This window comes from Haliaeetus leucocephalus, unplaced genomic scaffold (assembly GCF_000737465.1).
Source record: "Haliaeetus leucocephalus isolate CR32 unplaced genomic scaffold, Haliaeetus_leucocephalus-4.0 Scaffold146, whole genome shotgun sequence".
Classification (NCBI taxonomy): Eukaryota; Metazoa; Chordata; class Aves; order Accipitriformes; family Accipitridae; genus Haliaeetus; species Haliaeetus leucocephalus.
Window position 1 is genome coordinate 1,947,025 of NW_010972582.1, and position 26,032 is coordinate 1,973,056.

Here is a 26,032-nt window from a genome sequence, read left to right on the forward strand (position 1 = left end):
TTACTTGACATGGTGTCATAGGCACCTTGGTACAAATTTGATAATTTGCATACATTTTGTAAAACCACTTGATTTCACTATTGATGGCTCTGGTGTTGTATGAGTTTGCATTAGTATTGTGTGTGCCTGAGTTTACATGGATGGAAACAGATTGGATGCTTGAAAAATACATTTCCATGTCCAGTTGTATGTATTGGGATTTTATGAAGTAATTGTTTGTCTTTGAGTGGTTTCTGTGCCTTTTTAGAAATGCAGAACTGTAAGGGTGCTTAATACATACTAGAAATGTCTGACCAGGGAGTTCACACAAAGTATGTATAAATTCACCCCTTACCTTACCATATGTTGCCTGCATGAGGATGTTAAAATTCCACCAATTAATTCAGCCATCCTTGTTAAATTAGGATTTTGTCTGAGTAATGAGAATCTTGAGACAGCTTAGTCTGGAAAAAAAGATTAAGTAGTAAATATATAGAGAGAGTGTATATATGTATGTACATACAAAAGCTCACTTCCAAGGGATTTTGTAGGCTTAAGTAAGGTTTACAAACATTGAGCTAACATAAATAAGTATGCAGTTGTACAAATAATTTATCTGGTATTGTGAAAGTGGATTTTTGAGGCATACTTTTGAAGTGGGAAAATGGATATTTGGTGCTTTGTAGCCCAGGCAGGAATAACTGAGCCAATGATCTGGCAAGTCATGTGGCCCAAGAAAGTAAATCTCTCTAAAGAATGTAATATACAAAGCTGTCTACAACTGTTATTGATTGTTGGAAGATGTTCCACGTTGAAATAGTTCTTTTGATATCAATAAAGTAAATGTACGTTCCTTGAGTAAAGCGTATACTTGAAAATTGCTTAAATCCAAGTAACTTGAGTTCAGGATTCCATTTAGACATTAGCCATTTTAATCTGTCATCTATTTCTGGAATAGGGCTCTGGGTATGCAGTTGTATGACATCTTAAATGACCCCAAGGGTTTCAGAACTGAGCATGTAATCAGTAAAGAAGTGTCTTAGCTGAGGAAGCCATAAACCATCCTTGGTCCTTCCGGTGGAGAATAAAACGAGGCGGTGGCTGTAGGTGGATCTGTTCCTTGCTGCTGTGGGTCCAAGAAAAAAGCCCTTGGGGTCAGAGCTGGCCTGCAAGCCACATTTACCATGTTTCTTGGTCATTGATGTTCAAGACCTAGTAAGGTAACGTGTGTTAAACGGTCTGTAATATTACCTTTAACAATTCTATTTGTAATCAGAGATGTTCCTTAACCATAGCATGTGTATATATGCATGCTTTTTGGCTTTTGTCTCAGAAGTATCATACCATATGGTTGGGCAGTTGGATTAGTTTAGTTTCTTCTTTCTGCAGGCAAGTAAAAAACTTCTAACTGATAGTCAGCTGGAGTTTTGCCTCTGAAGGTTTGTATGTTGATGTCATTTTCTGCCAGAATTGCCACTGCATAGTGTTCCCGCAAGACAGCATTTTCCAACTGTCAGTAACAACTTGATCTGGGGTAGATCTCCCAGATGGTCACAAATACACAGATGTCATCAACAATATATATTGTGAGCTTCTCTTGCCTACTTCACTTCTGTTTGATTTGTGGGTTTGGCACATTATAATCAGCTAGTTTAAAATTTATAAAGAGATATGGCATTGAGGAAGGAGTTCCTACAAAAGGATGTCAAAATACGGCAAAAATACTCTTCATAAACTTTTATTGCTCACAGAGCTATCAATTTAAAGTGTATTTAAATGTATTTTTGATAGGTCAGCCAAGGCTTTTCCCAGTAGTGAGTTTTCACAGTCCCATCAAATTATCATTATTAGATGGGATTGTCTGAAAGCCAGCAATCATTTGTGTTACTTTTGTTGGTGGGGAAGTCTCATCAAGAAACCTGTGCATAGCTCCAAAACCTAGTGAAAGGATAATGTTATTTGTGTATACATTTTGAAGTAAAACCAAATGTCTGTATCAGTGGCTGTTTCTTAAGTTACAGAGTTCCAGAATGAAAATGGCATTGATTAGACCGCGTGGCTTTCAAAATGAAAATAAAATGCAAATGTGTTCCAAAAAGATAAAACTCAAAATCAATTTTTAATTGTTCTCTTATGTTTTTAATCTATGGAATTCTTTATTGCAGGCTCGAATCAATGCCAGGCTACAACAGTATCGTGCCAAGGCGGAGCTGGCCCGCACCACTAGGCCTCAGGCCTGGGTTCCCAGGGAGAAGCTACCACGACCACTTACTAGCAGTGCTTCAGCCATACGTAAACTTATGCGCAAAGCCGAATTAATGGGGATTAGTACAGACATTTTTCCAGTGGATACTTCAGATACTAGTTCCAGTGTTGATGGAAGAAGAAAACATAAACAACCAGCTCTCACTGCTGATTTTGTGAATTATTACCTTGGTAAGGATGAAAATTACATATTTTTCTTAATGTAAAATTATCACTTTGCTAACTCATTGGCTTTTTTATTTTACTTGTATTTCATTGTTATTAACAGATAAATATGAATTATGACTTCATTTTAGGTCAGGTATATTATTGCTTGGTATCTTTATTTACACAGAAAGTTAGTTATTTTTTAAAAAAGACATTTCAGAAAAGAAGAAAATCTTTCAAATATAAACAGGAGGCTAAACTGTCTTTGCTAAGAAGGGAGTAGAAGCCTAGGTACCTTTTGGTATCATTTTTTTTTCCTGACATTTTCCTCCATTTCTATGCGGAATAGCGTGACTTTGGGACTATTTGCTAGATGGCTGATCAAAGCTCACCATTTAAATAACTATGTTATTTATGCAGCAAAACGTAAATGTTATGACTGTTCATTCTACTCGGTCTGTGTAATAAACCTATAGGCTATAGTTTTGTGTTTTCGCATTGTTATGGTTTTATGCTTTCATTGTTTCACTTTTTTCAGTGCATAAAACTTGAAAATATATCCAAGGATAGGAAATAAACCAATTTTCTTTTAAATAGAGAGAAATATGCGGATGATTCAAATCCAGGAGAATATGGCTGAACAGAAGAATATCAAGGATAAATTAGAAAATGAGCAAGAAAAGCTTCATGTGGAGTATAATAAGGTGAAGAAAAAGGGATAATAAACTGTTGTACTGTTTTAGTATTGCTACTGTTAAATTCGATAGCATTCTGCTTTCCAAGCAAAATGACTTAGAAAGAAAGATACATACTATTCTTTCTTTAAAAGTAATATCTAAAAATATATTTCTTATTTTAAAAATATTCTGTGGTCCATCCTCCCAGTACAAGTAGAATCAACTTTTAGAATGTTCTATGTTGGCTGGGCAGTTCTTTAACCGACCCCACTTATTGCTCCAGTAACAAATTGGACATGGACAGACAGGTCCCTCTCATGAGTGAACTGTGTCTTAAGGTCCTTCTTTTTTTGCGTTCTTTGTATGCATTTCATTTGGGAACTTGAAACAACAGACAGTTCTCCCTTTCAGTGTTTTTTTTGTTTTGTTTTGTTTTGCTTCTGTATTGTTCTAGGTTATTTTTGAACCTGCTTGGTTTTCTGCTTGGAACCCTACCTGATACTTGGGAATCCAGGATTGTCACAGTGTTATTTATTTATTTATTTATGTCAACTCCAACTCCAGTTGTGTTCATCACAGGTTTAATGACTTAGCTAATTTTTCAGGCTGAAATAATCAATATTCACACTGTGTCCTCTGCATGTTTTGTTTGAGTACAGGAAATTTGGGGCCTGTAAATGATGGATTGCTCCACCAAAATGTTGCTAATGTAATTTTTTATTAACTCATCATCATGGTTAAAAAAGCATTTTGTGTTTTAATTGCATTTTTATGAAATAATTATTTCTTTATTTTAATCTTTAAATATTTTTACATGGAACATAGAAGTACTGTATCTTTTGTGACAGATGACATACTGCGATTCTTGCTGAATTCAGCAACCTATCAAGTGATGGTTATTGATAACAAAAAATAGTGTTGCTATTAATTCTTAGACTGTTGGGTGTGTGTTTTAAATGAGAACATATGGAAATGAAGCAACAGGTCCTTGTGAACTGCCCAAAGATGGTAAAGGGGAATGTCGTGGTTTAACCCCAGCCAGCAGCTAAGCACCACGCAGCTGCTCACTCACTCCACCCCCATCCAGTGGGATGGGGGAGAAAATCAGGAAAAGAAGTAAAACTCGTGGGTTGAGATAAGAACGGTTTAATAGAACAGAAAAGAAGAAACTAATAATGATAATGATAACACTAATAAAATGCCAACAGTAGTAATAAAAGGATTGGAATGTACAAATGATGCGCGGGGCAATTGCTCACCACTCACCGACCGACACCCAGCCAGACCCCCAGTGGCGAATCCCTGCCCCCCACTTCCCAGTTTCTAAACTAGATGGGACGTCACATGGTATGGAATACACTGTTGGCCAGTTTGGGCCAGGTGCCCTGGCTGGGCATGAGAAGCTGAAAAATCCTTGACTCTAGTCTAAACACTACTGAGCAACAACTGAAAACATCAGTGTTATCAACATTCTTCTCATACTGAACTCAAAACATAGCACTGTACCAGCTACTAGGAAGACAGTTAACTCTATCCCAGCTGAAACCAGGACAGGGAAGGAGGTTGTATGTGGGGCTTTTAACCAAAGTAATAGGTTGTGTATGCTGGGTGGTAGCTAACAGTTACTTCCAGAAGAAAAAAAACTTTTTTTCTGCTTGCATCATTTAATAAATTATATCTCTTTTTATGAGAGTGAGTGTTCTTTGGTATGGCAATGCAGAGCTTTAATTCATTTATATGCTTGCTTGTTACAATCTTGCTGCTTAAGTAGTATGGACAACACATAAAGATGTTGCTGTATTTTAGTTTTGCTTTCTAATTGACTTTATGAAACCTTATTTTCATGCTGAAATGTTTCAGATCTTTACAAAATGAGTGGCTGCCCAGGTTTTCATCTTAGTTCTGTTAAATTGCTGAATGATTGCACTGGTCTCAGCTATATTGACATGAGTTCTATTTTTTTTTTTTTTAATTCTACAATAAACTAATGCACTCTTGATAGGTAAGAGGTTGAATAAATTTTATTAAATAACTCTTAATGGATTTTCATCCTTATTGATTCTTTTTCTTTAACTTTTCAGCTGTGTGAGTCCTTGGAAGAGCTACAAAATATGAATGGAAAACTGCGAAATGAAGGGCAAGGCATTTGGGCTCTGCTGGGTAGAATCATTGGGCAGGTTGGTTGTATTTTTTCTCCCCCCTCTTTTATAGTTCATAGGCAGACCTGGTTTTCCAACAATAGGCCTTTTTGTTTCTGTCTGTCACTTCTATGGCTGAATAAGTTAATTTGATCAGACCCAGGCTTTACTCTGGGGATAACGTTTCCCGATTGAAATACCTAGACTTTTGCAAACCACCTACTGGGAACCTGTAGCTTAATTTTATTGTTGTAATAGCAAACTTGTTTGCAAAATTCTTTCATTTGGTATAACTGATTGACCTGTCGTTTGTGACGAAGCTTAACGTGAAGCATGAGTTAATTCTACCATTTTTGTCTCTACGTTGTCTTTAGTTACTGCAGGCTTCAAATGATATGGTAACTCTTATGGCTTTTATAAGGTATAAATCTTTAAAACTGCATCATGTATGTGATGGTTTTTAACTGGACAGAGCAGAATATTTTGGTCACATGACTATAAATATCTAGGAGAAGAGAAGATTTGGATTACTTCCTGTTGCCAGCAATTATCTTTGTTCTCATTGATACAGGAAAAAGAGAGAAGTGTAGATTCTTGCAGTGTTTTGATATATGTTTTATGTCAAAGGTATTAAATGGTGATGGGCATTTTAGATATCGGAGATAGATGGAAATGATTTCCAATTATGATTTTAAGGAAGATTGAAGAAACTCTTCATTGTGAAAATGCAGACATACAATTAGGTCACAATTTTGTCATGCCCTTTGGTACTGCTGAGTTTGTGCTGCTGTTCGGAAAATGAAGCTTGCCCTTTCTTTATGCAGTAGTAGTTCTTAAGGTATGCTAGCTTTTTCTAGTTCTATTTGTCTGCCTATCTTTTCTACTTGTGAAGAAGGATTCTCATATAACATATCTCTTGAATCAAGATTATTTTTTACCCTCCTTTTTAAGATGGCTTTGAGTAAATATTCACAAATATATTTCCTGGTGCAAATGTTACTAAATTAAAAAAAAAAAAAAAAAAAGAAGAAAGGTTGAGTAGAATTCATTTACACAGCTTGCATGACATTTTTTTTCCAGTTGGTTGAACAGATGCAGACCCATGGGGCTGCTGAGAAATGACTTTGATAGATGGTTGCTGTCCGAGAAGCTAGCATACTGCAGATTAGTAGAAACCCGAAGAGAATCTTGTCTGCTTTGTGGAGGGCTTGGTCCAATAAGATAATTTTTCTAATTAACCTATCGAGCACCAATGTAGCAGGGATGTTGCGGAAAGTAAACTGCCTCAGTATTCTTGAGTATTCGTGAATTTGCCTTTGATTGTTTCAGCTGCCTAGACAAACGCATCCTTGTCCATCTCTCTATTTGAAGCTTGGAGAAAAAATTTAAAAGCTAGTATTTCAATATGGTTTTTATTTATTGAATTGAAAAAATGAATATATTACTACTTTATATTATGAAATCATACTGGGATAAACATCTGTAGTGGCTGTTGTCTGTAAAATAGCTAGGTAAGCAATTTCCCACTCATAATTTGAGTCTTGTTCTTCATGCATTGAGATTGGAGTGGTAAAGTCTCAAAACTCACGTGTACTGCATTTGTTCAAATCCAATAGAAACTGAACATACCAGCAATTCTACGTGCTCCTAAGGAAAGGAAACCAAGTAAAAAGGAAGGAGGAACACAAAAGACATCTACACTTCCGGCCGTACTTTATAGGCAAGTAATGAAGTCTTGACAGAATAGATACAATATCTAGTAAGTTATAGTTTCGCAAAAGTGTTAAGAGAAAATTGTTAATCAAAACCGAGGCAAACAAAATGTTTCAGAGTTGTCTGTACATTTTACTTACTTCTGAAGGCTAAGTTGAATAGTAGTTAATTCTTCACCTTAGCACACATCAGTAAGGTTTGGGGTTTTTTTGCTAATTTGACAGCAGTGCTTTAAGGACAAAGGTAACTCTTTACAGCTGAAGTAGAGGGGTCCTTTGTCTCTGTGATGTGAAAATTTTTAACTAGTCATCTTGTCTTTTGAATGGAGTCGTCATTGATGATTTTGTGAACAGTTCTGCTGCTGTTTAGTCCCAGTGGCTGGGTGCATAAAACACTTGTTATACAAGAATTTTTACTTTTTGCTCATGGGTTGTCAAATGCTTTGGGATATCTTGTGTTTTAAATTTCCCTACTTCTGTTTTCTGGGGAATTCATAGAAATAGAATGTATTCACTTACTCTGCTGTTGTTCCACCTTTTCCCCTCTTCTGTAAGTTGTGAAGCTACTGACTGGGTTTTAACTAAGCCTAACAGTAGAACATACACTAGGATCCCAGAGCATGACTGTGCAAAATATACATATTGTCTTAGATCATATTCTCTTGCCACCAGCTGAGAAGCAGCACAGTCTGTCACTTACCTAGAGAGCAGCAGCCAGGCCTTAGCCACAGCAAGTGGGCAGCATCTTGCCCAGCTAGCAGGCTAAATGAGGAAGATGGGTCACGTAATCAAAAGTTAATTCTAGCACTGTGAGAGGTAGAAATCTTGAGAACATGGCAGTAGGCTGAGGATTTGGCAATTTAGACATATACACAAACAAATAATATGAGTCATGCTTTGCTAGTTCTTTTTCATTCAAATCCAGTCATTTAGTCCCTCCTATTTTATAACGGAATCAATGAGTGCCTGATCTTTTTGAAATAACTAAAATTTCAATTCCAGTAAAATAATAATAATAAAAAGGAAATGTAATTTCTTATGAGTTGATACATTGCCCAACATAATAGCAGCACTGACCTATTTCAGGAGGCTTGCATTATTAAAATAAGCATATGATTGTTAAGACTGATAATAGCAGTATAATCTTCTATTTAAGTGTTTGGATGGCACAGGTAGTATTTTTTCCATTTGCCACTGGTACATTTTGTTGAAGTATCAAGTGATTACTTACTGCTTAGAAGTCCTCAAAAAAATACTGATTGAAAGCCATTTTGTTGTTAACTATATTAGGTGCCTTTTATGCTTTATTGTATATAGGTAGAAGCTCCTTAAAAAGCACATAAATGAAGCATTCAAATTGAAGTTGCCACATGTTTGTATTGAAACTGGGGAATGTGCTGGGATGTATAGTTTATGATTTCAAATGTAATTATAATGCTTTTCTGCTACCTACATTAAAAGTTGTGGAATTTGCAAGAAGAACCATGATCAACATCTACTGCTACTGTGTGATACTTGTAAACTCCATTATCATCTTGGTTGCCTGGATCCACCTCTTACAAGGATGCCAAGGAAGACCAAGAACAGTTACTGGTAAGAATGCCTTTGATGTGTGGTCTTGTGCTATCTCTGTACTTAACTAGGACATAAACATGAGTAGACTTGCAAATTCTAAGTGTTTTGGACATTCCTGTAATGCAGTCTGAACTGAGTTATTTTACTTTCAGGTTATTAGCAATGATATTTCAAGATAAAAAAGTAAAGATTTTCTCATTATTAGCCACTGTGTAGAAATAGATTATAGCTTTAATTTTCTTAGCTTTTGTGTTCATTTGTGTTTATTAATGCTGCTATGTAATAATGATAGGAAACTATAGGCTGCCTTCAGGAGATGAAACGCTTGGTCTTCTGTTTCTCTTAAGACCCAGATATGCAACTCTCTGTCCAGATCTTTAGGAAAATACTTGTAAATACTTAAAATAAACTTGTTAGTAGTAGATCAGTTTATTGCGATATGGGAAATCAGTTGGGTTTACTTCTGTCTTACGATTTAAATCTGCAATGGCAGAAGCATGTGCGTAACCATACTTACTGCAGTTACATTTCCATGAATTAAAATTCTTTTCGTGGCAGGGTAGCAGAACAAAAGCTAAGTGGTACAGTGGAGAGCTGATAATGTGGTAAAGGTGCTGATTTCCAACCTGTCATAAAATTATTGTGCTGCTGTGTTGTGTTAGTGTTCTGCATGTTTCTAAACTGCTCTGAAATGTGTTAGAAGCAGTTACACAGAAGCAATTTTTATCTGGCAGGAAGTTAGTGTACAGCATCTCTAGGAATCATCATCACTTTGTCTGAACGTTAAGGTACCGAATCACAATATTATAAGAATTCCTTCTAAAAATACAGTAGTATAAGAATTCCTTCTAAAAATACAGTAAAACTATTTTAATCAAGAAAACTTGATTTCTATTTTTCTTTATAAGTCTCTTAATTTTTTTTATTTTTATTTTTTAAAAACTTCCATAAAACATTTACTTAAGTCATTGTCGTGGTTTAACCCCAGTCAGCAACTAAGCACCACGCAGCCGCTCACTCACTCCCCCCCACCCAGTGGGATGGGGGAGAAAATCAGGAAAAGAAGTAAAACCCATGGGTTGAGATAAGAACGGTTTAATAGAACAGAAAAGAAGAAACTAATAATGATAATGATAACGCTAATAAAATGACAACAGCAATAATAAAAGGATTGGAATGTACAAATGATGTGCAGTGCAATTGCTCACCGCTCGCTGATCAACACCCAGCTAGTCCCCGAGTGGCGATTCCCCGCCCCCCCCCAGTTTATACACTAGATGTGGCGTCCCATGGTATGGAATACCCCTTTGGCCAGTTTGGGTCAGCTGCCCTGGCTGTGTCCTGTGCCAACTTCTTGTGCCCCTCCAGCCTTCTTGCTGGCTGGGCATGAGAAGCTGAAAAATCCTTGACTTTAGTCTAAACACTACTTAGCAACAACTGAAAACATCAGTGTTATCAACATTCTTCTCATACTGAACTCAAAACATAGCACTGTACCAGCTACTAAGAAGACAATTAACTCTATCCCAGCTGAAACCAGGACAGTCATTTTTTTGGTAGTTTTGATGATTGAGTGTAGGGCAAGATGGCCGGTACGTGAAATGGGAGGTCTCTGGTTTTTTATATTTTAACTTGACAAAACTTGGATCTACCCCAGTAAATTTAGTTAGTAAATTAATAGAGATTTCCATTAAAAAGCTGAAAATCTCAGAAAAGTTTTCACTATCACTTAATGTAGTGTGTGATTTTGGCCTTTTCATTATTTCAAGGGCATTCTGAGCTCTTTGGTCAAATTTACCAAGTAGTTATGTTACACGGAAGCATTTTTTAAAATTTTTTTGGTAGCTTCTACATTTGCACAGGAGGTTCTTGATTTTTGTTCTGCTTTTTAACCAAGTTGAAAAGGCTCACTGAAAGCCATCAGTCCAAAAGATGTAAGACTACAATTCTCAGTAGGTGTTAAAGGCAGAATAGGTCAGGTTAGGTAGTAAAACACTTTTATTTCAAAGCTATAACTTATCTTTGTTGTGAATTTCATGCTTCAATTATATCTCACATCGCAAACTTAGCTTTTACTTCTAATTAGCTAAGGCATATTCTGGAGTGTGAGATTATAGCAGACAAATTGAGCTATACTGATTGCATTCTTTTCATCATTGAACATGCCTTTCTGTATTCTTTCCAGGATCAGTAGAGAGCTTATAGAATGGACCCTTAATCTAAGCTTGAGTTCAGCAGGTTTTTTCCCCCCTCTGCTGTTTTGAATACAATTTTAATCTTCTGATGAAGCGATGAAGAAAAGTGATTTTTTTTTTTTTTTTTTAATTAATACAGAAACCATGTATTTTTCAGATATTTGTATAGGATATAATGGGAACTTCTGCAAAAAGATGAAGTAAGAAAATCGGTATAGTGGTAAATTCCTTGAAACATTAGGCAGGTTGAAAGACTTTAAATGAAGTGGTTAAAGATGTTGACTTTATTCCTCTTGTAAAATAGTAAGCAGGAAACAGTTAAAAATAATTGTTTCTTAATTTTTACTTTCTATTCCATTATCACTGCTAATCATTTCTTCGTAATTGCTAGCTTGAGCCTTTGGAAAAGGTTTGATGATTAGAGTCATATTCTTTATCAATACGTATTTATTTAAACATTGAGTAGTTTAGCATGAGTTTATTCCATATGCTTCATATTTTAGACTGTGTTTGAGGATGCCAAATGACTCAGCTTACGTGTGTGATGCTATGTAGATTAGCTAATGGTTATACTTTTTGTCCATTTCATGCTTAGCATTTAGTAGAAATCTAAATTATAGTATACAAAAAAGGATTTTGAAATTGTTTAACTAAATCCACTATTACATGTAATGGTAAGAAAAAGTTAATTTTTTTTTTTATATTTAAGAGCTAATTTGTTAAAGAAAGCACAAATTATAATTAGTTATTAAAAGGAGGTAATGATTTTGGTCTTAGTGAAATCGTAGTAAGAGTTTAGACCTGGTGAGTACCAGTGTCTCACGGCTTATTAGAAACTGGTTTCAAGCACTTAACACAAAGAATTTCCCCGTTCAGAGGCCTTACAGTTTTCTCCAAGGTAACACTTATACATCTTGAATATTTTAGTAAGAAATTGTTTGTAACATAGTAAGTTCAAAGCCTGTCTTCATTTCAAATGGATTTATTTTGAGAAAAAAAGGATAACAACTATTTTATATAATAAAGCATGAAAGCATTAATTTCTATCTGTTTTGATGTGATGCTTTCAAAGTAGACCTGCAGTTCTAATCATAGAGTAAAATGCTGTGGCATACTTTTATTTAAAAATTTGGAAATTTTGAGTTTCTCAGAAATCCTGTTGATTAACCACTAGAATATTCTTTTGATTCAGATGTTATCATAAAATTAAGTCTTGTCATTCTGTCTGACAACTTATGTGCTTTTATGCTCCTGCCCATACTGGGTGGACTGGGAACTGTGTATTTTCCTGGTAGAGAATGATTTGAACTGATACAAAAGCAATGCACAAGTGTTGACAGACAATACAATGAATCAAAATCTGATTGTAAAATATTGACACTTTCATTAAGAAAATACTTGGCAGCTATCAACAGGGACTAGCTCTTTCTGTTGAAATGAGATTGCTGAAAAACAGTGATAACTTCTGGTAGCAAGTGAAATACTGGGCACTGAGATGAACAAACAAGGACTAATGTTCATATTAGGCTTGGTAGTTTTTATTTTTGTTCTGGAAGGCCAAGTAATTTTAGTGGTAACTGCTGTAAGGAGTATTAGCCACAGGACAGAATGAGCTGTGGAGTTCCTGACCAGTAGTCCCATGAACACTCATTCAGTATCTGGACATTCATTCATATTCCTGACCCCACTCATTCAGTACTGATCCAGCACATACTGATTGTTTTTTCATCCTGAGTCATTGGATAGTGATATAAAATTATTAATTTATATAAGTGTGAGTGCAGTATAATATTGCATATAACATATAAATTTTTACGTATTTGTCACTTGTCCTTAATGAAGGAACGTTTGGTTCACTGCAAATGGCAAATTTTCAGTACCTTTACTGTCTGAAAGATGCTCTTTGACAAACTATTTTTGGTTTATATATACTGCCTTTTTATCCAGAATAAGAGCAGTCCTCCTTTTTTCCACTGCCAGTACATCATTCAACATGTGTGGTTTATTCAAATTAGCAGAGCATAGGTGTCATCTTAAAGCTATGGTCCATGTTTCTCAAGTTCTAAGTGGTTTAATTTTTTGCTAACATTGCAAGAAGTGATTTATTACAGAGTGTGTCTATAAGAACTGTTTCCTTCTAATTAAAACCAAGCCAAACTCTAATTAATAACTGTACAGTCTTTCTTTTTAAACACTGAGGGCAGAACTGTTTTCTGGAAGCACTGTAGTAGTGTTTACTCAGCACAGAAGATGTAAATTTACTTTTTTCACAGTAAGCACTGTGTGCAGAGGATGCTGGTTTCTTCCAAATCCTCTTCCGGCCTAATGCCCAGTTCTGATTATAAGAATGACTGTCTTGTTCAGACTGAGTACTTTGTATTTTCATCACACAAGCCACTCTGAAATTATGTACCATAAAACACTTAACTGCAGTCTAATTTGTCTATAATGTGATAATTGAACAAACCCTCAATTTTTTCCTAATTTTTTTGTAGTGTTACCTTTTCAAGAAAGTATTTTCTTATGTTTTTATCTGGTTTTCTGTCTCATATAGCAAAGATGTTTGCTTTGTTATTAAAATTTCAAAAATAAAACCAGATTTGTGTTAAGTTTACCAGTATGTTGGCTTTGAGCCCTGTTTGTGAGATCTTCAACTTTGTGACCTTTCATTTATAAAGGAACAGTGTTAGTGTTTCTTCAGCTTTTCTCATCATCATTTCAAAAATACCCGTGTGCCAGGCCCATCAGTTAAAGTGCATTTTTTTGATGTGTAAAGCTGCAGCATAAGGAAGCATCATAATGTCATTGTTTACACTAAATTTTTTGGGAAGTAACAAGGTTCTCTCTCTACTGTTTTCATTGCCACTTCGCCAAAAAAACACCCCATCTCCAATCTATCCCTCCCCTCCTTGTTTTCTCAGTGATGCAGGTGTTCACTTTTTCACTTTGTAAATTTCTAGGTTTAAGTTCTCATGCTGTCAGTTTCTAAAACTTCATAAACAGAAAGCACTCTTTGGTCTTCGAGTGCTTATTAAAGCCCCGAAATAAAGCCCCATTATAGCTTCACACATTTGTTGAAGCTGCCCATGCTCAAAAATCTATTCACTGCCAGGCAACATAGAAACATTTGCATCATGCAGCTACACAAAAACACTGTTTCAGTGTTAGCCTGGACCATTAATAATTTTTGAAAATTAATAGTGTATGTTCCCTTTCACTTGCTGTTCTTGTCTTTTGCTAGTGAGTAGAGAAGATCCATTAGCTTTGTGAGATGGGAAGTTATCTCTGGTACTGTTGGTTCTTGTACCAAGTCTAATTGAAAACACAACAAAACCATGCAACTTCTTTTCTTCTGTAGGTTGTTAGCGCTTAATTAAAGACCTTCCGTATGATTAAAAGGCTTCAGATCATCACTGAGATTTCTTGATGGATCAAACATTTCCAGTAATTTTTAGTAATAGGCGCATTTTAGTAGTAGGCATATTATTGCCTACTATTGATTTTTTTCTGTGAATCTAGATTAGGCAAGTCCAGATTAAAAGCAAAACAAAACCTGTGTGCAGAAGTTGAATCTTTGGTGCTACTTCTCCTGTTAATTTGCTTGTGCTGCATGGCAATCTTGCTAATTTAGAGATGGTCAAAGATTGCTGGAGTAGTTGGAAAGGTGACCTGTTGTGGTAGGTTCTCTGTTCACTGATTGTCCTTGAAGAGGTGAAATTAAATGAGCATGACTTTAGTGTAGCCAAAAGGAAGGGGAGTCATATGGCTGCTTTCTATGAATATATTGGGATTAAACAGCAGAATGGGAAAAGAGTTCTTTAAATTCAAGAACCATGTTGAAATAAACCATAATAGGACCTGAAAGTTAGGAGATTGTTTCCAAGTCAGAGGAGTGTGTGTCTGTAATAGCTTTTTTGTGGACCCTGTGGGAGCTAACAACCAAACTACTTTATCGTTGAAGCTTGATTGCTTTATAATAGGGTTGATGTGCTTCCCTGTAATAGTAGAGGCTATTCCAGTAAATCAAGAGGTTGCTTGTAAGTTCATGTTTATAACTTTCCTTTTTTCCCCTCACCTTTGGTGTATTTGTGAAGTTTTGTTCTGTGATTCACACACCCCATGCCCTCCATCATACTATGATTTTGCAGCTTTCTTGTTGTAGATCCAGCTTTTTTCTAATTTTGATTGCTCTGACACTTGGACCACCTGTTTCAGAGCAAGCTCGGCCATAAAAATGGGATTTCAGGAACTTGCATGCAGTACCTCATCTGTTGGCAGACATGTTTCTTGTCTTCCTCACTAACATCAAAGTTAATATACTTTCTTTATTTATAGTTAAATAGGGCCCTAATGAAACTGAAGTACTTGACTGATCTGCATAGCTATTTTCTTTGTAACTGTCTGAACTTATGTCGCAGAAAAACAGTGTGTTTCCCCTTATAATAGTGCAGAGCGAAATAACAGGAATGATTTAAATCATAAGTGCAGGGTGGTAGATCCAAGAGACTCGGTTCCCAACTCCAAATATTGCTGTAAAATCATACTGCTATTTTTTTGTCTTATAAAAACTTCAATTTTTTTAATGCAGCTCTGTAGTTGTAGAATGCTTATTTTTAAATTTATACATAGTACATATTTTTACCATAATAATTGAGAAAATAAACTTTTTGTAAGAATTGCTCATCGCAGTGTTTTCAAACACTTTCATAGCTATTGCTTACATCTGCATAAGCAGATCATAGTAAGTACTTTCAGTTGTGCTTTCCATTACATAAATTAATGACATGACTGATGCTGCAGTATTATGGAGGGCTGTGCTCTCTGATGCTTACCAAACAGAAAATCTCCTTAGAGTTTTGAGTTGGGCAACAAGACAATACATCATATAAAAGTAAAGAACACAAAGTAACCTTTACCTAAGCAGACACACAAAATTTGGAGGGAATGCTGTTATCTCTAAAGCTTCTTTCTCCTGTTACTGCATTGGAGAGTTGGCTGGGGTTAAACCACGACAGATGCAAATGGTGAACTAGGGTGCATCTTTCTTGAAGATTAAATCCTACTTCGAAGTCTTGGTTTTCAGGGTTTAAATACTGTCAGAAAAAAACCCAGCTATAAGAACGTCTTGCTCATTTTTTGGTTAGTTGCTTAAAATATCATACATTCGAGGGACTTTTTTAGCTGTCCATTGGGTTTCTTGACTTTTTATTTTAAACCCAAACACCTCAATAGGTTTCTTTTTCTGATTTTGTGACTGCAGTTTTAAATAGAAAATCTTCCACTTTGCAGGCAATGCTCAGAGTGTGACCAGGCAGGTAGCAGTGACATGGAGGCTGATATCGCCATGGAAACCTTACCAGATGGGACCAAAAGATCAAGGAGACAGATTAAGGAACCAGTGAAATTTGTTCCTCAGGATGTGCCACCAGAACCGAAGAAAATTCCAATCAGAAACACGGTAAATTATGGTTGAGTTGTTATGCAGCTCATATTCATAATAACTTTAAGATTATTTACATTTTGGACATTTTGAATTGTGGGATTTCAATTTGATTGATGTTCTATTTTTGTTATAAATTCCCTTTCTTCTGTTTAATGCTTTCTTACTTGTATTAAATGCATAGTTTTGCTAAAATAAAAAGCTGGGAAAGACAGTACTGAACTGAAGAGCTGTACAAGCTTTTCCTTTTACCTGGGTCACAAAGTCCTCTGTTAATTGCAGGAAAAGGGAAAATTCAGTTTGCACTTAAACTTAGCCTTTACGTCTGTTCTTCACCTTAGTAGTAAGCACACTTCGCCCTTGTATTCCAAGATTTAAATATATCAAATTGCCAATTACAGCTGTAAAGTAATCGGTCATTTCCATATGTACGGGCAACCTACTGACTGAGTGCACATTTTGTGACTATCACAAGATCCTGTTATTTCAGTTTGTTTAGCTTCCTAGTCTTACTAGTCACTGTATGTTTTCTCAAACTTTTCTGGTGGATAGTTTTTAGAGAAGAGAAGCAAAAGCTCTTGCTTCCTGTACTGATAAAATATTTGGCATCTTTCTTTCATTGGAAAGTAGAAAAGTAGTGCAAAATGAAGATAACAGACCTCTGAAGACTTAATAGATACTTCCTGGCAGTATGGGTTTCCTACTCAGCTCTGCTATGAACCCAGGAAAGTTGGTGTTAGTTTTTGTTGCTTGTTTGTTTTGGTTTGGGTTTTTTTGGTTGGGTTTTTTTGGGTTTTGGTTTTTTTGGGTTTTTTTTTGTTTTTTTGTTTTTTTTTAGGAAGAGAATACTTTTAAATTCATTAGGTCTGTGACTATATTTGAGGGGAAAAAAAACCTGACCTTTGAACAATTTCATATGAGAAGTTGAGTCTGACTACGCAGAGAACACCTATGTGGTGCATTTCGACGATGATGACCAGATACTTGTTCTGTCCTTTGTGTTGTCACTGCTCAAATGCTTTAAAATAGTTTAAAATAAAGAAGAAAAAAATCAACAATTGGAAAATATACTTACTTTACAGTCCTCACTTCTCAGTGTACTTTGCATCTCTGGGCATGTTTTATTCAATCTCATTTTCTTTTCGAAGGAATTGGCAAGCCTGCTTAGCTAACAGTGTGTAATCAGCCTTGCTTACAGTTAAAATCAACAAGTGCAGTTATAAGACTGTTGAATTGTGTATCTGTTGCTCTTAAGGGAATTTCCATTTGTTTTGCATAAATTTATCTTGAATTGATATAATTGAAAGAAGGTTTTTTTGCCACATACCTAAGAGAACAGAATGCATCTTACATGTTTGGATTTCATTGTAGCAGTTTATCATAGTTAACTCTTCATTACTTTGTTGACAGAAATTGTGGGTAAGCCCTAATATTTCATTTTGATAAAGTTGCATTAGGTGTTACTGACAACAATAGCTGGTATCTGTAAGACATTTTGTACAAATGCGTATGATTAATTAAGCCTATATGCTAAATATATGAAAAAAACATATTTCATGTTAAATTGTACATTCAGAATTGATATTTTGCGATCAGCTTATCCTGCAGCTCCTATTTATAACACTGATTTCAGAGATGATAAAGGATACCCCCTTTCATGAAAAATTGTTTTTTTCCTTCTTCATAATAATTTTTTTTCTAATTTCTGTCTGCTCGGGGTGTACTATGAAGAGTAAAACACCCTTTTAGAAGTATTCGTAATTTTACTGTTGTTTCTCATCCAGTGTAATTATGGATGTGTACTTAAGTGCTGCAATTTGGTTTTTTTTAAATTTCTTTTTGTTATCCTTCAAAGCACCTGAATTCATCGATGTTGTGGATTTTCTTTTCCAGGGATAAATTGTTTTTTAAAGAAAATAGTGTGGGGAGGGAGATTCCAGTTTCAGTGTAACCTTACAATTTCCTTTTGTTTTGCGTTATTGCAAGAAATAATAAGGACATCTAATTTTAACTCCTGCAACCTGTGCTATTTCTACTCCTTCTTTTCCTTTATGAACATAATAGTTCTTTTCAGGTTTTTCTCATCTTAAGTGTCTTAAGTACTTAGCCTTACATCTGTGTCAGGATACTCTTAGCAGAGATTTAGAGTGGGATGCTCTGCATTATTTTGAATGAGGTGCCTTTTCTTCATATCTTCAGTCTGCTTGTGCAAAAAGCTTGACTCATAACTAATTACTGGCTGGGAAGAGCTGTAAAGAATATTAATTTTCCAACTCATTGAGTGGAAGGTGAGACTGTTTAATGAAAACTCAGGTTTTCTCCTAGGGACTACATTGTTCAAATCTTAATTCAATCTACTCTTACATCAGAACAGTGATGGCCAGAGACCTGTGGCAGCTGGAGTACACTAGTGTTCACAGCTTCTACGTGGTATCCGAGACTCAGTTTTCTTCTATAATTTGGAAGTGTGAGAGAAGTAGGACTGAAGCAGGTTATTCAGAGTCAGGACAGTTCTTCTCCGTTGTACAGTTCTCTATGTTAATTGTGGGTCAGGGCAGTATTTTGCATCCTAATGCTGCATAAGCTTTTTAAAACAACCCTGTGAGTGCTCGCTAGTATTTCCATTTCTTAGCTTTCAAATACTTCGGAGGGTGTTTATACCAAGAAGAGCAGCTGTTTCAAAGAAGATGGGAGGACAGAGAGAAAGTACAGTCATTTGGACTGCATTGTTTTGGAGAGAGCACCTATTATATTGTACATTAAAATCTAACTAAAGTTTACAAGAAGACCTTTCTGATTTTAAACTTCCTGAGAAGGACCATGTAAGAGAATATACCTAAATGCACAAGGGTAAATTTAAACATATCAGAATTCTGCTCTTAGTCAGGGTCTGTACAAATTACAAATGAATGTAAGTAGGTATCAGGCCTTTATACTTTAATCTGTTCTATAAGGGCTGTATTTGTGGACAGAATTTAATTCGTTGTTTATGCTTATACATTTCAAGCCATGCATAATGATCTTTTAAACAATTTTCTGAATTTCAGTGCGTAATTCTTTAAACTAGCTTTGTTTAAAATCTGTAATCTTTGTAATTCCAATCTCATACTTGTATAAGCTTCACAAATCATTTCTGCTGCTAGTTAATTTCAGAGAAATTAACATCTAATAATTAACTAATAGCTAGTAGATATCAATAGCTAATCTGCATAAACCAGATGTCTATAAATATTTTTTTATATTTGTTAAAAATCTAAAGATGTTTTTTAACATTTGCTTTCAGAACTACAATTTCTTCATGTTAGATATTTTTATTATAAAGGTTGAGAGTGTACAGTAGTTTGTTTATTTGGAAAAAATCTTCAAAGAGATAAGGATAGTGCTTTACAGCAGTAAGTTGACATTAATGCTTTTCATCTACTCAACTATGTATGTTCAGTTTCTCAGAGCCTTTATGAGATGATCCATATTTACAATAAACAGCTTTTAACATATTGCCAACTTCATTTGCTATCCTTGAATAAAAAAGAACATGCATGTTATTGTTTATCTAAGATGTCATTGCTAAAATAATTTTGTTAGTCTGGTGTCATATTTTTGCAAAATAAATGTTCTCCTCCTGTCCCTTGAAAAAAATTCTCTTAAGTACATTTCAGTGAATTTCTTCAAAATTTCATGAAGTGTGCTGTACCTACTGTATGTGCTATCAATTGGAGGTGTAACAGAGTTTCTGTAAGAAATCTCGCGTACATGCACATCTTCTAAAGCAATATTGCACAGCTGGGGCTAGCTGTGTGCTTTAAGAGGTGGTAGGGGATGCTTTTTCCTGTAATTCTAGTGTATCCTTTAAGGTTAATTATTGTTTGTGTTGTTGACTATTCCATCCTCCAACAAATGCTGTCAGATCCTGGTACTCTTAATGAGCATATTAGAGCGTGGTATGGGGGTTTTTTGTGTGGAAATTCCATTTTTGGTTCTTTTTTATTTAAAAGGAAGTATCTACCCACTGTTATAAAGGTGAAGACACTTTTTGTAAAGGCATTTTGGGAACTGAATAGCTTGTTGAGGGATTAAAATAAAACCTTCTGATCTTCTGATACCAAACTTATTTTCGTTATCTAAACCCTGAAAATCTGATAGCTTTTTTTCTATAATTACATTGTATAAAATCCAAATGAACAGACAGTGATTTTTTTCTGTTCAGCAGTAAAAAAGTCTGTGTTTTGGGGAAAGAATTATTAGCCAACACTATGCTCTTTGTTCCTCGGAACATGGAAGAAAACAAATCTGTGCCTGAGGGGGTGTAGTCTAAGTAGATTAGTTTTAAAAATTAATAACAGTAATAAAAAAAATACTGACAAAGCACCTACAAACTGTTTTTAGCACAGGGAGTTGTGTATACTGCTTTTGTTTTACAAATAAATAATGTTATTTGGAATAGAATGTTATTTCTTGCTTTTGTTTCAAATAGGAAAAGATAGCAGAGGAGTGATTTTTTTTTTTTTTTCTTACCAAGTATATTAAAAGATAAACAGGATTGTTGTCTTTTATTTAAGTGAAGCATTTCCACCAAAGTGGTTTCCAAATATCTATTGTGTAACTTAATTATGTGATACAAGTTTTGAATAAAAGATGGCTACAGGAGGAAAACAGAACATTAATTCCAATTTGAGTGTAAGTATCAGTGCTTCATAAAAAGAGCAAATAATTTTAAACCACCTATACTTATCAGTCATTATTTTAATTAACGTTGACAATGATTGGTCAACTCATTTAAATATCACTTCTAAATAAGTACCTGGAAGACCTTTTAAAGCAACTATCTAACAGTAGTGGTTTTGAGCTATTCAGCTTTCTGAAACTTAAGGTTTTCATTATAAAGAACATTGTAAAGTATTTTTTTTCTTCATCACCGAATGTAAAAACTCAACTGAGTCTATGACATGTCAATACAAATATAAAAACAAGATCAATCAGCTTCCCAAATAGATGGATACATGATAGTATAGGGTTTGTCTTGGTTGGTTGGTTGGTTGAAGAGAGCAGGGGAGAAAACCCCATAGATGAAAGATCACTTCTTTTTGATGTAGCAAAGGCATGAAGAGATGGACATATTCCAAGTGGTATTCCAATGGTGTAAATATCGATATCTCTGTAAGTAAAGGTTCCTAGCATATGTATCACTTCTGCAAGTAAGTGCATTAAGTTTGTTTTTCCAGAAGGGAATCACTTGTTTTAGCAACATCTGCAAACTGACTTTTTCTGGCCTTTTCACCATCCCACTTCTGTTTCAGTTCTCCAAACATGCTTTGTAGGAAATTAGTGTTAAAAAGGATAGAAAGCAATCCTGCTAGTTCTCAAATTCTGTTATATGTTTCAGTCTAATAAGCAGTAGTTCAAGATAATTGCCAGATTCAGTGGTACTATATAGCTTGATAACAGCAATGTCGCAAAATTTTTGCTTTTCTAGAAAATAAAAGTTCTCAAGAGAATGGAAACTAAATAAAAATGTGGTAAAATTGTAATTCTGTGTAATTAAGCTTCATGGTCAACTTGTTTCTCTTTATAATCATATTTTGATGTACTGCTCTTTCTTTTTGTCTGGCAGTTCCCTTTTCATTATTGCCAGCTTTCTGGAAAATTAATAATTATTTCAGAGATATATTAGGAAAAGTAGTGATACGTACCATTTAGGGCATTCACTTTGATCTGTATTGAGCGAGTGTGCCATCTGCTGTCTATATAGCTCTCCTTGCCTTTACTGAAAATAATTTTATGCCTGTGTGGGGCCATTAATAGAATTTTTTTTTTCTGCCTTTTAACAAAGCAAAAGAAGTCAAAGGGATTTTTCTGCAAGTGGCTTGATTTATAACTTTTTCATTGGAAAGGGGTGTTTATAACATTGAACTCTTAACAAGGATTGGGTGACATCATGGATTAAAAATTGCTATCTTAGCAAAATGGTCATGGTTTGTGTTTAACAGGAGAGAGATCACATTATCTGTGCAGTTTCAACCTGTGTGGTGGTTTTTTTTTTTTTTTCTCAGGCTTTTGAAAATCTATAGTTTGCTTTATGCATGCTCTTGATAGTTGGTGCAGTGATTTCATTAGGTTATTTTTTTGGTAGTAGTGGAAGTTTTCCCAATTCTGTTTTCTGAGAGTGTTATGCTCTGCTTATGTTTCCTATCAGAGTCGTCTTCTGTTCTGTAGTAATGAAATGACTCCTTGCCATGACTTCTTTGTTTGGAATGATTCCATAGCATCCTAATATTTACTGATTTCTTTTATTTTTTTTTGTCTTAAGATTCTCATTAACAAGTATATGTTAAAGGCTGCATGAGTGAGAGGGTTAGGGTTAGAAAGTTTTTGATACGCGATATGTATCAATGAACGATAGTTTGATAAAAGGTTAAACTGTGGAAGTATATCATTAATATTAGAGTGTCAGCTATAAGGTGACATAAGATTAAAATGCCTGAAGAATTTAGATGGGAAATGGAATTAAAACATGGTTTTAATCTTAAACTGGCCCTCTTTGCTGTTTAGTTCAGGTAGCTACATGTCTTTGTAGAACAGTCACCGTAGCTACAGGTCAGTCAGGGAAACAAAAATCAAATATGTGCTATTTCCGAGAAGAAATGTGATATGTACAGATCCACAAAAATCAAAGCATCTTAAATTCTTCGCGTTTGGCCCTCTGATAATTACAACACAAACCAACATCTACAGACTTTTTACGCAATAAAGAAAGCATCATAGTACCGATAGTTCTGTCAGGTGTGTCATTAGTAATTTAATCAATCTTTTAATGTGATATCTGTGACTAGTTTTGAATTATTTATATGAAATTCTCAAACGAAAATGCATGATACTCCTAATGATACCATGTGCCCCCAAACTTTCAGGAGCACTTGGAGTACTGACTGAATTTCCTGTGCTCACGTTTACAAAGAAGAGTAATACTTACTTCAAGGTGCCAGCACTATTAGCAGTATCAGAAACTCAGTGCCAAAAAGAAAAGCCCTATGTATATGACAGTATTGTTTCACTGGCATCGAAGAGGTATAGAAACACCAGCATAATGAGGATCATCTTTCCTGTGTATTAGCAGAAGCAGTACACGCTAATGTAGTGAAACCCCTGAATTTACACAGATACAACAGCATCAGCAGGGTGTGCTGGGCCTCTTTGCTGCCTTTGTGTGCGTGTGCAAACAATTAAAAGAAATTCTAACCGGTTAACACATTAAGCAAAGGACAAACTGGGAGCAGTGCTTTCTGCTGTGATGTTTGAAATAGTTGACAGAATTAATATGGCTTTTTCAAATGACTGGGAATCTGTTAAGTTCTGTTAAATACCATTGTGCTCTAACCCCTCTTGGGTTTAAATTCGCTTTCTCAAGTAACTTCTTGAAATTGCCATGCAGAAATAAATCCCCATTGATTTTCTGAAAAACAGTGACTGAGCTGATCAAATCCAGAACCATGTTTGTTCACTTTATGTGGAGTGGACTTGAACCATTGCCACTGACAACAGATGCTTTCAGTATTTCATATTCTTTTCCATTTCTTTGCAATACTGATAACTCCTGTATCTCTTCTCATGTAGAAGAAGAAATTAAATAGGTGACAGTAGAAATTTTTATCCTCCAGGAGCACTTTAGTAAATCCTCATATTTAACAGGAGCATATACTTGTGACTCTTGAGAATTGCCTCCCCCCTTTCGGTTAGTTGATGAGTTCTGGATTGTGTTGGTTTTCCTTTTCTTCCAGCTGACAAAGCAAAACTGCTCCAAAAGAATGTTCTGTCTTCTGTTGCTGTCTTTGGATGAACTGGTGTAAAGCATGTGTCTTCCAGAGGCATAACAGTGTGGTTTGGTGACAGTCATGGTGGTTTTGGCTTATGTGGGCACCCATTTTGTCATGTTCACTGTTCTGCTTTCATGCTTGGAAACTAACATATCAACTAGTTGCATCTGGAAGGGATGGCAAACAGACTGTTTCCTATGTGGCTTGGCTTTGCTGCTTTGTTTCCTTTGCTGTTTTGCAGTCTGTTTCCTTTCAAAGGGTGTAGAATTCATCCTAGGCTTTATTTGTCCCTTACAGATGTCTTCCATGTGTCTTGTATATGGAATTTATTTTTCTGAGAATATTAAAAATCTTACAGTCAATGCATTATTTAATCTTTTTCATTTTATGTGTGTTTCATATTGTTGTCCGTTTGTTACTGAGTTGCTTATTTCCAAGTCTAGAGTGGAGACTCCCACTGCAGTTTTTCTTCTTTGCCCACTTTTGGGTTGACAATTTGATCCCATTGTTGATCATATTTTCCCTCAATATTTTTCATTCCGTTTCGACAGGTTTTTTTAACTGATATTTTTTTAAAGTGTCTTGAGCACACTACTTCCATGGGTTGGAATCATGTTATCCCCACACCTCTGCTGATTTCTTGTCCATTTATCTTCTAAAAATGTCACCCCAAATCACTCATGCATTTGATCCACATCACGTTGTATCATTTATTGCTTCATCATTCATTATTCATTTCTTATGTCAGTATTCTGTTTTTCAGCCATTTATGTCCCGATTCTTTTAATTCCCTAAGCTGGTACACAAGCTTCCACACCATAACAGTAGAATACTGCACAGCACAGATGGATACTTTTGTGACACAGAACATGAAGGCTGAATAAAACCCATTTTTTATTTACCTTTCCTGTGGCTGTGAAAGTGTATGCCCTAGTTCTCCTAATTTTATTTTTTTTTTAATTTTTTAGAGGCATTCTCTAACATTCTTTCTTAACTGTGTTTTATTACTTACATTATATATTATAAAATACTATATATTTTATGGAATATTTTAATAACTGTCAGCTTAGATCATTACAAATTAGATTAGGCAGGGGAAACAAATGTTGGGGCTTTTTCTACTTCTCTTTCTTTTCAGGTTTGATAGCTGTTTGTATGTTGTGTCCGTCACTGCTTCTCTGTAGGTAGTCTTGTAATATTTTGTGTGAATTTTTAAAATGTTGGGAGAGGCAAGAGGCAGGGTTTTTTTTTTCCAAATTTTGAATGTGAAGTCAGAAGTCAATGAAATAACTCAAAAGAATGGTGTATGCTTTTAATACTGCGGGATGGTTCTCCAACTTCCACAGATGATAAGCTTTGAAGTAAAAGACCGAAAGGGGCGTTGTTAATCTTTAGGTTTCATTTACTCAGAGCATTACTCTTTTCTGAGGGAGGGCATTAAGATTGATGTGAAGGCTAAACCTTAGTAAGATATTCTTGGAAAAGATGGCTTGCTTTCACCTTGATGATTTCATTGAATCAAATGGCTCAGTCTCTTTACCTGAGGAACATCTTATGGGATTTTAAAGAGTTTAATTGGAAGCTGACATATAGAGGTGGGGTTTTTCCCTTCAAAATGTTATGCTAAAAATGACTTATAGGAAGAATTTAATCTATTTTAATCTTTTATTATTTTTAACTTTTTAATTTTTTTTTTTTCTTGTTTAAATAAATAAATAAAATACTTCCATTTTATGCTTGCATCTTAATTTTAATTCATTGATCTTTCATGGTCTGCTCAGATTATTTTGGGATGTATTGCTAATGAAATAAGACATTTTATTTTTCGCTTTCATTTCTGTTCAGATTTATTTTGAACCACATTCCATTGTTCAGTACTTTTTTTTTATTCCTCTCCTAAAGTGTCATCTTGTGGCAGTTGCCACGTATGGGTTGCATCTGTCTAATCCAGATCTAGCTGTATTTTGTTCTGGACTGAGTAGTCCATTCCAGATGGTAGATATTTTAGAGCATATCTACCTTTGGAGTATAACAAAAAACTGGCTGGGATAGCACGGGCATTAATGGGAATTTTGCTTGGGTGCTGATAACATGGA

At 35.1% G+C, this 26,032-nt stretch overlaps 1 protein-coding gene across 1 annotated transcript in view; it reads left to right on the forward strand.

Moving 5' to 3' along the window:
• Positions 1 to 26,032, forward strand: part of PHF14 (PHD finger protein 14) — a 168,579-nt gene that overhangs the window by 41,918 nt on the left and 100,629 nt on the right. The window contains exons 9-14 of the mRNA XM_010561476.1: positions 2,145 to 2,415; positions 2,989 to 3,095; positions 5,150 to 5,245; positions 6,823 to 6,926; positions 8,380 to 8,511; positions 15,978 to 16,146. Of these exons, the coding sequence (XP_010559778.1) occupies positions 2,145 to 2,415; positions 2,989 to 3,095; positions 5,150 to 5,245; positions 6,823 to 6,926; positions 8,380 to 8,511; positions 15,978 to 16,146 (879 nt within the window). The remainder of the gene's footprint in view (positions 1 to 2,144; positions 2,416 to 2,988; positions 3,096 to 5,149; positions 5,246 to 6,822; positions 6,927 to 8,379; positions 8,512 to 15,977; positions 16,147 to 26,032) is intronic.